At 39.1% G+C, this 15620-nt stretch overlaps 1 protein-coding gene across 1 annotated transcript in view; it reads right to left on the bottom strand.

The window, feature by feature from the left end:
- Positions 1-15620, bottom strand: part of MARK1 (microtubule affinity regulating kinase 1) — a 144546-nt gene that overhangs the window by 12996 nt on the left and 115930 nt on the right. The window contains exons 10-15 of the mRNA XM_027122227.1: positions 10659-10758; positions 9517-9629; positions 6776-6929; positions 6278-6471; positions 2335-2435; positions 892-1056 (exon numbers count right to left, since the gene is read on the bottom strand). Coding sequence (XP_026978028.1) covers positions 892-1056; positions 2335-2435; positions 6278-6471; positions 6776-6929; positions 9517-9629; positions 10659-10758 — 827 coding nt within the window. The remainder of the gene's footprint in view (positions 1-891; positions 1057-2334; positions 2436-6277; positions 6472-6775; positions 6930-9516; positions 9630-10658; positions 10759-15620) is intronic.

Below are 15620 nucleotides of genomic sequence, written 5' to 3'. Positions count from 1 at the left end.
CCTACTCTATTCTTTCCCGTCACAGATGTGATGCATGGGTTGACTGTAATTACTGTTATCGCCAGAGACGGATGACATTTCAGATTCAAACTAAATGCCTTTTATAAAAATTTAGTTACTAACGATTAAGAAATTACTGAAACAGGGATACAAAGATATACACTCTTCAGTAGCAGGAATGCCAGACAAGGGGCACTGCGTGCAAATTTTTTTTTTTTTAACTATTCTCTTAAACCATTCGGCAATGTAGAACACAGATTTTACTGTTTATCAAAAAGCCTTTGAATTGAAGGCTCATTTCCTATTTATAATTTCGGCCTCAGTGATAGCAAATGCTACAGGACACCACCACCGTGATTAACAAATCTCACTATCAAACATTTTCCTGAATTTGAGAAATCTCAACATACAGAAATACCAGAAAAATAGTCATTTAACTTGATAAGTGAAAGGGCTCTTCATGATCATCTGTTTCGTCACTGACAGGAAAACGAAAAGTTCTTCTTAAGAACAAGTGACTGGCCAGAGCCGAGAAGATTAACGAGGTCTCAACCCCTAGTCTCGTGGGGTTTTGTCGGTTTGTTTTTAAACCATAAAAACTCAATTTAACTGAATGATAAACTTGGCAACAACCCTTTACTTTATGGAGAGATTTAAAACAAAATCCTTGAAGAAAATTCCTCCAGAAAATGATTTAAATTGTAAGCAACATTTCTGATAACTGCTAGGGGATGTAGTAAGTTTATGGTACAATTCAACTTTACCTCTGCCACAAACAGTGAATCTTCGAAAAGCTCGTAATGGGATGGCTATCTTGTATTTTTGTATGGTGCAACATTTTTTAAAACTCTTTTTAACGACAAACAAAATGAGATGCAACCAGCATGTTACCCGGGTCTGTAAGCTTCAGAGCTGTCTTTAATGGTCGGCAGTGTAACTTTAATAGGATGACCAGAAGCGGACATGGACTTCTGGTGGCGGGGTCGTGCTGAGGGGACAGCGGAAGCCACGGCAGAGCCTGCAGAGGATATGCTGCTCGCGGACATCTCCGTGAGGCTTTCAACATAAGACAGTCGAGAAGACCGTGGAATGTAAAAAAGAAGAAAAACTACAGTTTACTAAAATTTAAGAAGTAGATTTTTAAAAGTCTAAATTGACTAATACCTTTCATGACTGAAACACTCAGAAATCAACATTAGAGTTATTATTACTAACAACAATATTCTTGTCAAAAGTGTACAGGGGGAATTTACCACCACCTTCCACGGAAAAGATCTCACACACTCTTGTTCTATACATGTGAATCTGAAAAGCATGACATTATTTTTATGGATAAAATGATTATGATTACAGACAGTTTTCACTTTCCAGCAATCACAGTTGCATGTGACGTGTTGCTGTGGTTCACTGTCCGCTATTCAATAAGAATTCATAATTGTAGCAAAAATCCTATCTCTGGAAACATCATCAAAACACTTTTAGTTCATCTCTTTAATCAATAGGTTAAACTGTTACAGACTAAAGGAGCTGCAGATTAGGATTTAGTACAGGAAAAAGAGTAAGTTAGAAATCAATTCCCAACAACCTTTCTAGCCTAAAGGATCTTAGGTCCAAGGAGGATTCATTTACCTTTCTATGCCTTATAATAACATTTACTTTAAATGCCTCTTAACTGAGAGGAAACAAGTGTAAGAGTGGTCTGTCAAGTTTGCTGAAATGACTAGGGATGGAACTAGATGGAATTTTATTAGAAAAGACTCCCCCTGTCCTTTTGTCATATACTGATGAGCAGTCCTTAACTCACACGATGAAAAGAACTTAGATTTTTTAAATAATAAAATATGATTTATCACTATTTAAAATAAAACCCTTCGAGAACCGTATGCTTCTCAATGATCAGTTGAGATGGCCACATTTCTTTAGAGGAAGGAAAACAAAGCCTTCATTCTTTGGATATAATGATGACTTGATAGGGGGTGGGTGGGAAGGAAGAAGATAAGAAGGAAGCAGCAAGGGTATAAAAGAGTAAGGCTCAAATAATGAAGATCAGATTAGGATGCTATGACAGGTTTTGCTATAGGGAATTATTTACTAGCGTATTTTATTCAGAAAAGTCACAGGTTAAGACATTTATCTCCTGTTTTCCCTAAACATTTTTCCATTGCTCCATTCTGGTACACGTGAGGAGGTGCCTTAGTAAGAATGGCTGGTTGCAATATAACTAGCTGTTTCGTGTTTCCTTTCGTCTTGACCCATTCAGCTACAGGAGTTTTACCCAGAGCACTAATGCAAAGCAATGACAAAGGTAGCCCTGCCTGTCACTGTGACAGTTACCTGCTGTCTTTTCCATTCTGCAGTGCTGTGTATCGATCTGTGGTTCTTTCACAGACGTATGTATTCCTTCTTGCCATGCTACCTCCAGGATACACATTGTTCTTTAAGAAGGAAAAAGAACACATTAAAATATTCTAACTGTATTTGTGGAAAATCAGAGAAGTGAATTTAAGCTGCCAATAACTGAAAAACATCTGTGGTGGAATTTTAATTTATCAGAATCTTATATTAACAAATTCTATCTCCCACCCCTCTCCCTTGTAGGAATAAAAGGCAAAGCACAGCAAGCATCGCAGTTTTCTTAGTTTACTGTCCTACAGCAGCGGTGAACAATTGTTTGGAAAAAGCTGGGTTTTATTCATGCCTTTGTAAGCTGGTGATAGGGAGAAGGCCAGGACAGTGGCACAGGCAGCTTGAGGGGACTATGCACGAGAGACACCCCACCCTATCATTACAAACAGGAAACCTGGGGCCCTGAAGATGGAAGGTCACCTGGAAGCCTGTGGGTGAACCTTCTGCACCTGCTGGGGAAAACCCCACAGCCACTGGTGATGTTAAGAGACCAAAGCTCCAGGGTCACAGGCAGGCCCAGCTGAGGACACCAATACTGTGTGCAGTGCCACCCTGGGAATACTTCCTCTTTTCAGCTACACAGATATACAGTGTGTTTTTTTAACTAATAAATCCCTAATTTTTGAACATTTAATTATTTCCTACTTTGCTCCTATAGACTACTGAGGAGGTTTAACTGGAGATTAAAAATTTGGAGGAGAGGACTTCCCTGGTGGTGCAGTGGTTAAGAATCCATCTTTCAATGCAGGGGACACGGGTTCGAGCCCTGGTTCGGGAAGATCCCATATGCCACAGAGCAACTAAGCCCATGCGCCACAACTACTGAGCCTGCGCTCTAGAGCCCGCGAACCACAACTACTGAGCCTGTGTGCCACAATTACTGAAGCCCATGTGCCTAGAGCCTGTGCTCCGCAACTAGAGAAGCCACCGCAATGAGGAGCCCACACACCACAACAAAGAGTAGCCCCCGCTCGCTGCAACTAGAGAAAGCCCGCGCGCAGCAACAAAGACCCAGTGCAGCCAAAAATGAATGCACGAATGAATTTATTTTAAAAAAAATTAGAGGAAAAATCCTGTAAATAAATAACAGAAAATAGGGAAAAATCCTGGAAAAGTATAAAACCACCAAGATATAACTAGAAGTCTGTAAAATTATCCCATGGGCACCAAATGTAGCAATATAAGAATATTCACTTCTGATAATTTCACTGTTTTGGGTGAACTGTCACATGAGTAACCTAATTTTGAACAAATTCCTTGTCAGGTCATGCTACCATACATCCTTTGGAGACCTCTAAAACGTTTCTGGCTGTCTTCAGTAACATTACTTTCCTTCTCAAAGTGTGACGGGTGAACAGTTTCTCCTTCAAAACTGTGCCTTCCAGGTTTCTGATCCTCACAAGCTGCCTCCCTGGCCTTGTCCCTTTGATGGCAGTGATGCTAATACTAAGTGGCTAAGAGAAGAATTTCTCTACCAGAATCTTTTAGCTTATGTTTAAAAAAAAAAAAAGATAAGTAAGTGTGGCATAGTTAGTTTAAATTTAAACCAATGCCTTAGTTTTTATGCCTTTTTAAAATTTACATATGCTTTGAATACCCACTATGCGCGTGATCACTAATGATTCTGACGAAGCTACTGTGTCAGCGTGTAACAGGAGAACATAAATATGGGGAAACAACAGTGAACAATGCAAGGCAGCACATAGCTACGAGCTAAATAACGTGGTCCAGCAATCAGAAAGGCCAACAAGATCACTTTGGAGTGTTCAGTCCTAGGAGGCTCCATCCAGGAGGCAGGACTGGAAATTATCTATAGAAATGGGATTTTCATAATGTGCAGGGGGAACTTTAAGCAAGAGCACTGCATAAAGACAGGGGTGGAAACAGCTGAGAATATTCATGGGAAAATATGACCAAGTTGAGTTGAATGACAGGTAATCTAGCAGAGTAGCAGGAAATAGGGGATGGAATTCTTTCTTTCTGTTATATGGGGTGATGACACTCTGGAAACTGTCCTCTAGTTGATGTTTAGATAAGAGGAAATGATGCCTTGTCTAAAAAACTACTTATAAAAAATGTATTAAATCTATTATAGTTAAATCATTTCCAAACAGACCAGCTGGAATGTAAGTGGCTGTATCCATTCATCCTTAAAGTGGTTATATACATCTGTTTCATAGACCAGAAGGTGATGATCAAATCACATATTTTTTAAAAAATATGGTTTCCATTAACTGTGTAAGACAATGGGCATTGGGGAGTTTAACCCATTTACAATTAAGGTTATGCTGGGCTTCCTGGTACCTTATTTCATGTTTCTATTTAAAGTGTCTTTATGTTTTTTCTCTCCTTTCCTACTTTCCATAAGCTAAATCAATTCCTTTTCTTCTGTTGGTTTAAAAGTTATCCATTTTAGTTTTGTCCTTATATTTCTTGCCCTTAAGTTCCTGAATTTATTTTTGCTTATCACTACAGTTGTCCCTCAGTATCCGCTGGGGATTGGCTCCAGGACCCCCTGCGGATTCCAAGATCTATGGAGGCTCAAATCCCTTATATAAAGTGGCTGAGTATAGTTGGCCCTCCGTATCCACAGGTCCCATGTCTTCAGGTTCAACCAAACACGGATGGACAGTGAGAGCCAACTGTACCGATTTCTTACCCTTACCCCACCTTCCCTTCCAAGGCATATGCTTTTTCCCTTAATTTCTATCCCTATCCTCACTTCCTGGATATTATTCAGAATTTTGGTTCTGAATTTTCATTATTTTTTTTCTTTTTTGTGTATGTTACCACATACATACTTTAATAAGTTAGTTGATTGCTTTCAATTCCCATATATTTTACGGCAAAACTCGACATATCTTTCTCTTACTGTAAGAGTACTTCCTCAAACAGTACAGTGTTTTCAAATGGGTCACTGTATCACAAGAGTTGAGGTACTTTATTCATAAGAATATGTTTATTGTACCTTTATGTTTAAATGACAGTTTGGTTGGGTATAAAATTCTGTGTTCAATGTGCTTTTCTTTTGATACTTTAAAAAAAAAATATTTTTTATCCATTTATCTTCCTGCATCCATCTTACTGTTGAGAAATCAGATGTCAGTCTGCATCTTGCTCCTTTTAAGGTCACCTGCTGTCTCATTCTGGGACCTTTGAAGTTTTTCCTCTTTGCTTTTGGTATCCATATATCCCACTTTAATGAGCCCAGGAGTAGGTTTTCCTTCTTGCTTCTGTTTTCCCTTTTGAGACCTTTTAATATGAAGTTTTCCATCTTTTTAAATTATTATTTCTTCTTCAAATATTTTCTCCCTTTCATTTTGCCCCTTTTCCTTTCTATACTCCTATTTCCTAAACGTCACTAATTCTACTTCTATCCTTTGTATATCTTAGTCTTCTTTTATATTTTCTCTTTATTCTCTGCTGCTGTCTTATGGGGGACGTCTCAATCTATCTTCCAGCTCCCATTATATAATTTCTATAGTTTGCTGTTTTAAGTGGATAATGGGAGCTAACTCTATAAAGTAATTATTGTTGTAGTCTGCCTTCATTCAACAGTTTATTTGTAAACATAAAATTAAATGCACCAATATACTATCAAGTAAATATTACAAACATGAAAACTGAGGCAGGAAAGTTTAATGTACTGTTTTGTGGTAAGGTTAAATGTTATTTTAAGCATTCACAGTTTTTGTTCTTAAATTGCATTTATTAGAAGCTTGGCCCCCTTTGCACGTTCTTTAAGTGTATAATTCACTTTAATATTTTTAAACTTGAAAAGAAAAGATAAAATTTTTAAAAATCTTTAAACAAAAAAATTCTGACAACAAATAACTACAGCATATTGCAATTTGCCAGAATATTTACTCACACTTGGAATAGTTGAAGACTTTTTCCTTTCTGGCCCTACAAGAGGGCTTGTAGTCATCTCACTTTTTGAACCAACTGTTGTGCTGCCAAGTTTACGAGCCACGTCTTTGTCCCACTCCTCTTTCTGTTCACTTTCCACGCTGTTAGCCTGAGGCCTTTTGGTATATGATACGGCAGGGGGAATGGATGGACCAGCTGTAATTTTTTAAAAAGCATAATTAGCTGAAAAGCAACTGACATATTTTCTTCTAACGAACAAAAACTCTATTAAAAATATCTTTATTTGCATACTTTACACTCTGAACGAAGATTAAACTGTTTGATTACAAAAATTAGGTCAGCCCCTGAAAACAGGATTATATTTATCATTCAATAATATAAAGCTGTGATAACTGGGAATGATACAAGAACATAAACATGTGAACTGTATAATGCTTAACAAAAAATGCAAGTCTGGGCAGACTCAGTCTGTCTTTCCACATATCTGACTTTCCCCCACCATGATCACTAAAGCGTCGTTGCTTCTGATTTGCTGAGATGCTCCGCTGGACCTTCAGGTGAGCAGGGGACTGCAGAGTGCTGTTGTTTAAGTCACTGTTGGGCCGTGACCTCTGACACAAGTTTCCACTGGATAACGATTCACCACCTTCAAACTATAAGAAGAAAGACCACCAGCATTTTAAAATTAAAAAAAGTTCATAGAAACAATATGCACGCTTGATTTTTTTAAGTTATTCCAAGTCATACATGGAGTAATCAGAACTAAGAAAATTTAAAAGTTTGGATACAGAACTGCAAGTTGGCAAACAGGAAGGGAGAGAACTGGATACAACATCGTTTCAGAAGTACATGTCATCTTCTGTTATCTTGTACAAATGGCTTTGGCTCCTTCTGGGTCCAAATAATAGCTACCAATTATTGAATGGTTATTATATACTAGCCGCCATGCTGAACTTTTTATATATGCTACTTTGTTTAATCATTACAACAAACCTATGATCTATTAACCTGTACTTTTTAGATGGAAAAACTGAGGTTAAGAGATTCAAGAGACATCTTTGGGATTTGAATTCAGGTATAGTTGAGATTCAAACTTAGGATGAAATCTAAAATTTCAACTTCATACACACACAAACACACACATATTTTTTGTTTTGTTTTGCTTTCTCCACCACATTTACAGAACAAAATTTGGTGTATTGACTCTGATCAAGAAATTGCATCTGCTTAGAGCTAAGCATGGTGTACTGGGGATTGATACACTTTCCCTCTCTCTGTAACAAAGAAGTATTTTGTTGCCAGCAAACTTCTGACTGAATCACTGGCATTCTAATGGGAAATCGAAATTCATATGTAAAGTTGCTAATGATAAAGAGCAGAGAAATACTGATGATGAAAATTTTAATAGATAACAGCTAACACAGAGCACATAGTAGTGTGCCAGGAGCTGTTCTGAGGACTTGAGAAGTATTAATTCCTTTAAACCCTCTCAGTGACCCTAAGAGATAGGTACTATTGTCATCCTCATTTTATAGATCAGGAAACTGAGGCACAGAGAAATTAATTGCCTAAGTCACACAGCTAGTTAGTGGCTGTGCTGGGGTGGGGGAGGGGTGGGAATTCAAACCCAGTGACCCTGGTTCCAAAGTTCAGGCTCTTACTACTTATAGTAGCTTCATTCATTTATATTCAATGCAATTCAAACTTCATTTTAATTCATGCATGGGCTGGGTTGTATGCTTATAAAATTAGTGTTTCCTTTATACTTAAATTAATAGGAAAATTAAAGATCTCAGGAGTGAAATCTAAAATCTAGGTAGAGACAGTTCAAAGACTTTAGAGATAACCATTTGGACTATTTCCCACTTCTTAAAATTCTCTTGCCTTGGCTTCTTTGATGCCACCTCCCTAGCTATTAGCATCTCTACTGAAGATCCCTCTCCTCCGCTATAGGAGTACCTACCTGGTAGGGTCACTGAGAGGATTAGATGAATTAATACATGTAAAGTCCTTAAAACAGTTCCTGGCACATTACTGTGTGGCCCTCTGATGATGAATCCCAAATCTGTTCATGCTCTTCAACTCATTCCCTTCAGATCCAGATCTTTATATCCAAATGTCTACTGAACAGCTCCAACCAACAGGAATCTCAAATTCAACCACCCGGAACTGAACAAACCTCCCATCTTCCCACTAAGGTTCACTCTTTTCCTATCTTGGCAAATACATCTTACAAAACCAGTCACCTATGCTAGAAATCTGAGAGTCTCTTATCCTTCATTTCCAACAGGTTATCAAATACTGTTAATTCAACCTCTTACATGTCTTGGCCTGTTGTGGGTGCCTGTCCCCTTATGTCCCTGAGTATCCTGTATATCCCCCTAATCAGAGCACGTCCCACACTGTACCACACTGTGGACCGATTCTCTCCCCTCTAGACTGACGGCTCCTTGAGAGCAGAGACCTTCCAACCTTTCTATTCCAGTACTTAGCATAGTTTCCGGTACAGAGTAGGTTCAATAAATGTCAGCTGAATGTACTGATTCACTAATAGTTACTATCTAATTATAAATAATTTCATCCTACTCTACAAAATGCCTCCCACAGATGTCTAATTTTCAACCAACTGTCAAAGCTCTGGGCTGTTTTTGACTCTCGATTTATACCTTTATATTTTGCTGTCCCAAAGGATCATCAAAGGTTCAATCACAATTGGCAGAGAGTGACTTCCTTGCTCTCTCTCCCTATTATAGACCTCGACTGGCCTTGAGAATTTCCAACTGAATGTATCAAAACACTTGACACTCTACAAGGCAAAATATATCACCAAAAAACCTTTTCCTGGGTTCCCACCTATACATTTTGTTTTCAATGCTGTCACCTCCTTTTGTTTCAGTTGCTGTCTTTTTCTGCCCACCCAAAATAACCGTGCTACCTCTGGCAGGGCTGTTGCACTTGGGCTGCCAGAGCCATTCTCAAAGACGTGACTGTGAGCAGGGCCTCTCAGAGCTAAGCCAGGCACTATGCCTGCTCTTTCAAAACAGAATCTCTCAGTATTCGGAAATAAGGTGAGTTCACAACTCAGCAACTTGGATTTTGACTTCTGATAAATAAGAATGTTAGGGTCTTTGTATTATTTTTGATACAAACTAAAATATATTTGCCAACATTATATCTATACTTAGCTGTGACTTAGCTCAAGAAATAATTCACATTAATCTGAAAAGGTGAAAAACTTACTTCAGGTGGTTTTCTACCTAGAAGAATATAAGTAGCCATGACTTCATCATATTTCTGATTTATTAAGGCATCATTTATCTCATCTCGGGCAAAACCCATGGTGACCATGATGTCTAGAAATAAAAAACAACAAAATTCAAATTTTCTGAAAATGGGTTTATTTTAGTAAAGAAACCAACAAAAATGGGCAAGTTTGCCCACATCGGATATGAAAACTAAATTCTGAACATTTAAAGTGTAACTTTAATTGTAAAACTTCTGGATTACTAATATACAGACACCGTGTAGTTACAGATACTGTACATCCCCAATTTTTCATGCAGAAATTATCTACACTGTGGGTTAATATATTCACAGGCTACTCCATTCCTCATTGCCCAGCACATCCTTGAGCTGAGTTCCTTTATCCAGCTCCACGTAGCATCTGTCTCTCTGTGACACACACAGAACACCTTCTCTCTCTCTCGACACACCCTCAGCCACTCATGGAGTGGTTTCTCTCATCTCTTAACAATTTCTGCTTTACTCTTTGGAAGGCTTGAATCCCACAGTTCTTTCTGATCAGATTCCTAACACCCCACAATGCCCCTCCTCAGCCATTCTGCCTTCAAGCCAGACAGGAGATGACTCAACTGTGAGTTGCTGATGGCTCTGGGAATGAAGAGAGGGAACCGGTTGGGAGTAGAGCACTGACTGGGTGTGGGAGGATGGACCCTGCTGAGACAGCGGGAAACAAAGGGGGAGCCAAAGTGTTCCTCCCTCTATCTCAGGGCCTCTAGGCTTTTGGTTCAAATACATGCTATGTTTTGCTGATATTTATCAGTCGGATCAGTGCTGATTCTTAAATCAGTCATTCCTCCCGTTAGGAATTGCTGAAAGAAAAGAATGAGGTTTATCTACATTATCTTAATTTTTATATCACTGTTGCCAACATCTGGTTTAGATTATAATATATGAGAACAAAATAAGGAACTTGAATTTTGCAATCTTTAGTGTATATGTGGAGAAAGAAAAGATGATAAAGCAAGTATTTTTCAAATAAAAATTGCTTCCCATTTACATTTTAAACACGATTTGGGTAGACTAAAGGACTCTCACTTTTAGCCTAGGGACCACCCCTCTCACAGTACTTAAATACTTACCTATTCTTTTTGCGTCATTGAAATCTGGTTCAGGCTCAGCATATGGCTTTAGTTCTTCTTCTTCATGACCAACATTCATCCATCGATCTTTCATTATTTGCTAGGAAATAAACTCTACATTATGTTTGGCCAATCAGAACATTCAACCACTTATATTAGCTCATTTTTAGTAAATGTGAAACTTACTGGTTCAGTCAACAAGAATCGTGATGTTTTCAAACTAAAGTTACTGTTTCTAGCTTGATTAGCAGGTCAACAGGAGGTGTAAGATTTTGGGACATACTTATATATCTTATGACAACTCTAAGCATCACCCCACACACCACCAAATGAACTGATTCAAAATATACTGCCTGCTGTCTATGCTCCTCTAAAAGGAATATTTTCACATTTGAAAATTTTAATATAAAAGCCCACTGATTTTAACCTCTGCTTCATTTTTACATTTGAGATTAATGAAGAGATTTTTTTTCCTGGTCTTCTACCAAATATATACCTGTAATTTAAAAATCATCACTTACTAAAACATTAGGAAAGAAGAGATCATGGGAAATGGAAATCAGAGTCAGTAATGACAATATAGCTCAGAGAATATGGGAAGAGAGAACAATCGTGATTTAAGCCTGGAATTAGGAATTAGTAAGAATCAGGGTGAAAAGAGACGTTGGTGTGCACTACCAGAGTCCAATTTAAGCTGAGACTGTGAAACAACAGTCAATCCGGGGCTGTTAAAAGGCAACCCAGAGGGCGCAGCCTATGGAATGAGGAAACTACTGGCAAACCATATATCAGATAAGGGGTTAATATCCAGAATCTATAAAGAACTCCTACAACTCAGTAACAACAAAAAACTGCCCAATTAAAAAAATGGGCAAAGAACTTGAATAGATATTTCTCCAAAGAATATATACAAATAGCCAACAAGCATATAAGATGCTCAACATCACTAATCATCAGGAAAATCAAAACCACAATGAGATATCACTTTGTATCTGTCAGGATGGCCAATGTTAAAAACAACGAAAGTAACAAGTGTTGGTGAGAATGCGAAGAAACTGGAACCCTTGTGCGCTGTTGATGTGACTGTAAAATGGCGTTGCTGCTGTGGTAAACAGTAAGAAGGTTCCTCAATAAGCTAAAAATGGAACTATTATATGATTCAGCAACCCCACTTCTGGGTACCTATCCAAAAGAACGGGAAACAGGATCCTGAGGAGATATTTCATACCCATGTTCAATGCAGTGTTATTCAAAATAGCCAAGATGCAGAAACAATCTAAATGTCTGATGGATAGCCCCATACTTACTTCTTATAACCACTTTGAGCAATGGTAATTTAGGTACATTATCCAACTAATTTAAATAAAAGTAGACTCACTACAAATTTAAAAAATAACAATGCTATCACCAAGTCTTTAGTGATCATTCATCAATAAAGTAAAAGTGAGGCTTCCCTGGTGGCGCAGTGGTTGAGAGTCCGCCTGCCGATGCAGGGGACGCGGGTTCGTGCCCCGGTCTGGGAGGATCCCACATGCCGCGGAGCAGCTGGGCCCGTGAGCCATGGCCGCTGAGCCTGCGCGTCCGGAGCCTGTGCTCCGCAACGGGAGAGGCCACAACAGTGAGAGGCCCGTGTACCGCAAAAAAAATAATAATAATAAAAATAAATAAATAAAGTAAAAGTGTCAGGGAGGGTGCACATCAGGAGAAAATAAATTTTGCAAAGCAGAGCTGTAAATTCCTGCCACATGATTTTCCAAAATATCAAAGTCCTTCCTGTTCCTCATCTGCCTCCTCCCAAATAGTATGTCTGGCAGAAGCCTAGACAGTAATCAGGCAGCAGCATCTGCAGAAGGAAAATTCTGTTGCTGGCAGAATTTCCTAGGTTGCATGGTGAATGCATAAAAATCCTCAAAGAATATGATGAACCACTTAGGACAGCTACACAGTACAGTCAGTCCTCCGTATCTGTGGGTTTAGCATCCTCAGATTCAACCAACGATAGATAGAAACTATTCAGAAAAAAAAAATTCCTGAAAGGCCCCAAAAGCAAAACTTGAATTTGTGACATACCAGCAACAATTTACATAGCACTTACACTGTATTAGGTGTCATAATAATCTACAGATGATTTAAAGTATGTGGGAGAATGTGCACAGGTTATATGCAAATACTACACACCATTTTACAGACGGGACTTGAACATCCACGGAGGTTCCTGGAACCAGTCCCTGTAATCCAGCCCATCTAGTCCTTGACAACTTTACTCACTTCTGCAGCTGGACTGCACAAATATATGGAGGTGGCAGCTCAGAGAGTGGTTAAAAATGGAAGTCTTGAAAAATGTTTAAAACAAATCTATAACATAACACATTATAACTTAACTATACTTCAATAAAATAAATTAAAAAAAAAAACCCAAATCTATAACAAACCCCACCTCTCCACACAAACACATCAGTACAAACAACGGGATCTAACTGTCCTTTTATCAACACATTACATTTTTGGGGCAGCTCTCTGAATGTTTGTTATTATTACGATGAATGAGAATGGGCAAACAAGAAAACTAACAAACATAAGCTAGACATAAATACTTCTGCTGTTTCAAATGAGCTGAAGTTAAGTCCTTAGTGATGTTCTCAAATTTAAGAGCACAATATATATTTTTTAACATCTTTATTGGAGTATAATTGCTTTACAATGGTGTGTTAGTTTCTGCTGTATAACAAAGTGAATCAGCTATACATAGTACACAAATATCCCCATATACCCTCCCTCTTGCATCTCCATCCCACCCCCTCCCTATCCCACCCCTCTAGGTGGTCACAAAGCACTCAACGGATCTCCCTGTAAGAGCACAATATTAAGAGTCTGAAAATAATAACCAATGGAATGAGATTTATAAATAGTAGAATCCCAAGTAAGTGGAGGTTAGATGCTGGAAGAGTTAAGTAAGAGGTTATCCTGCCAGGAGGAACTGGAAGAGAGGCAAAAGCCTGTGAGTGATCCAGGCAAACGAGCAGGGCATGTGGGGGACGGCACGTCAGTATGACTACACGAGGCGGGTGTCGGAGCAAGAGCAGGGTGGAAAATTAATAGGGACCAAATCACGAAGCTTCCTTTCAATTGGATAAAGGATATCTTTGAAGAGTGTGATTTTGCAAAGTCTCTCCGGCCAGTGTGTGGAGAGTCATTCAACACTGGAGACTCAGAAATCCACTAAGAGGCTTTCGCTGGAATCTAGGAGGGAGAAGATACCAGCCCGCTCTAAGGGCAGGCAGCGGCAATGGGAAGAAAGACATTTTCAGTATCTGGCTGGTAAAAATCAACAAAACTCTGTGATTGGAAGTGAGGGGAGAGATGAAAGAGCTCAGGGAAAATGAAGGCAATGATGAGGCTTCTGGTTTAGACAACTGAGTAGAGGCTGATACCATTCAATGAGACACCAAACTCGGGAAGAGAGGTCGAATGGACCGGGAAAGATGGAGCTCAGGTTTAGACAAACTGAGTGTGAGGTGCTTCGGCATATCCAAACAGACATGTCCTGCCAACACTTAGTTTATTCTGAAGCCCAGGAGAAATCTGGGCTAGGGATGGAGATTTAGAAAGCAGCCAACAGATGAGGACAGAGTGGTGGGATTCTCCAGAAGAGTGAATCGAGGGAGAATGAATACTAGAGGCTTAAAGAATGCCAGCATTACCAGCATGTAACGGCTGCAAAGAAAAGTAATCCCAACAGTAAATGGGGGGAGGAAGAATCTGCACAGTGACATGCAAGGCAAGGCGAGAGTTTTTCAAAGAGGAGGCAGCTGTGTCCTGTCAAATAAGGTGATAACTAAAAACGTAATCTGTTGTGTTTACGACAAAGACTGGTGAGTTTACTGAGGGTGGCTTCCGAGTGGTGGAGATGGGAATCAGAGGGTAACGCACAGAGGCAAATGGACAGATGAGAAACTGGTGACTGCCGGTGGAGATACTTTTTAAAAAGTCTGGCCAGAAAGGGAGGAGGAAGAAAGAATACTGGATGGGGACTGTGAGGTTGAAGGATGCCTTTTAAAAAAAACTAGAAGCTCTTTAGGTATGGATAAAGGCTGAGGGAAAGGAGTTAGCAGAGGAGGTTAGGATGGTACAGAAGAAAAAGCTTTACTGAAGGAGTAAGGTACTGAGAAGGCACATCACACGTGCTAAATCCAGCACCGGAATGAATGGGTAAGTCTTGCACAAGAGAAGACACCTCTCCACTGCAACAGGGAACTAAGGAGGTGGGTGGGGTTCAGACGGTACCGTTAAGAGTACGGTGGCAGGAAATGAAGAGTTCATGACTACTGGTTTCTGTTTTCTCAGTGGAGTAGAAGATAAGGACCTTTGCCTGGAATGTTTCCCCCTATTTTTTCCACCTAAGTTCCTTTTTATCTGCCTTATAATGTCCACACAAAATCTGGGCTCATTCTATCACTGTCTTTCATGGTACTCTGATCTTTGTGTACAATTATGCAACCTGTCATTATGTAAATATTTTGTGTTTACCTGTTAATTAGACCATAAACCCAAACAAAGAATGACCTGCATCTGATTTGCTCAGTATTGTATATCAAGCACCTAAACATACCCAGCACTTAAATGCTCAATACATATTTGTAGACTGAAGGAATAAAACCTCTTGTCTGTGTTACTCATCTGTCTTTCCTCTGTGTTCCCATGGAACTCTGTATATTTCCTATTGTGACTGTTATCACATTCTACCTTTTATCACAGCTCCTTCACTGTATTTAAAGTCCTTGAGGATAAAGACTGTGCCTTGTACTATCTTTCTCAGCACAAATGCTTGTTTGTTGCTTTTGAACAGGGCAGCGTTTTAAAATAAGCCTGGACAGAAGCCTTGAGTAAAATTAAATGTAGAGAAGAGATTAACAACAAGAAGACAGCTTAGGAAGTCACTAAAATGCCCAGGAGATAGAGAAC

Source organism: Aethalodelphis obliquidens, unplaced genomic scaffold, assembly GCF_003676395.1.
Source record: "Aethalodelphis obliquidens isolate GAN/ISIS:26980383/991018 unplaced genomic scaffold, ASM367639v1 scaffold24, whole genome shotgun sequence".
NCBI lineage: Eukaryota > Metazoa > Chordata > Mammalia > Artiodactyla > Delphinidae > Aethalodelphis > Aethalodelphis obliquidens.
Note: the sequence above shows the minus strand (reverse complement) of the source record. Positions and strands in the feature narration are given on the sequence as shown.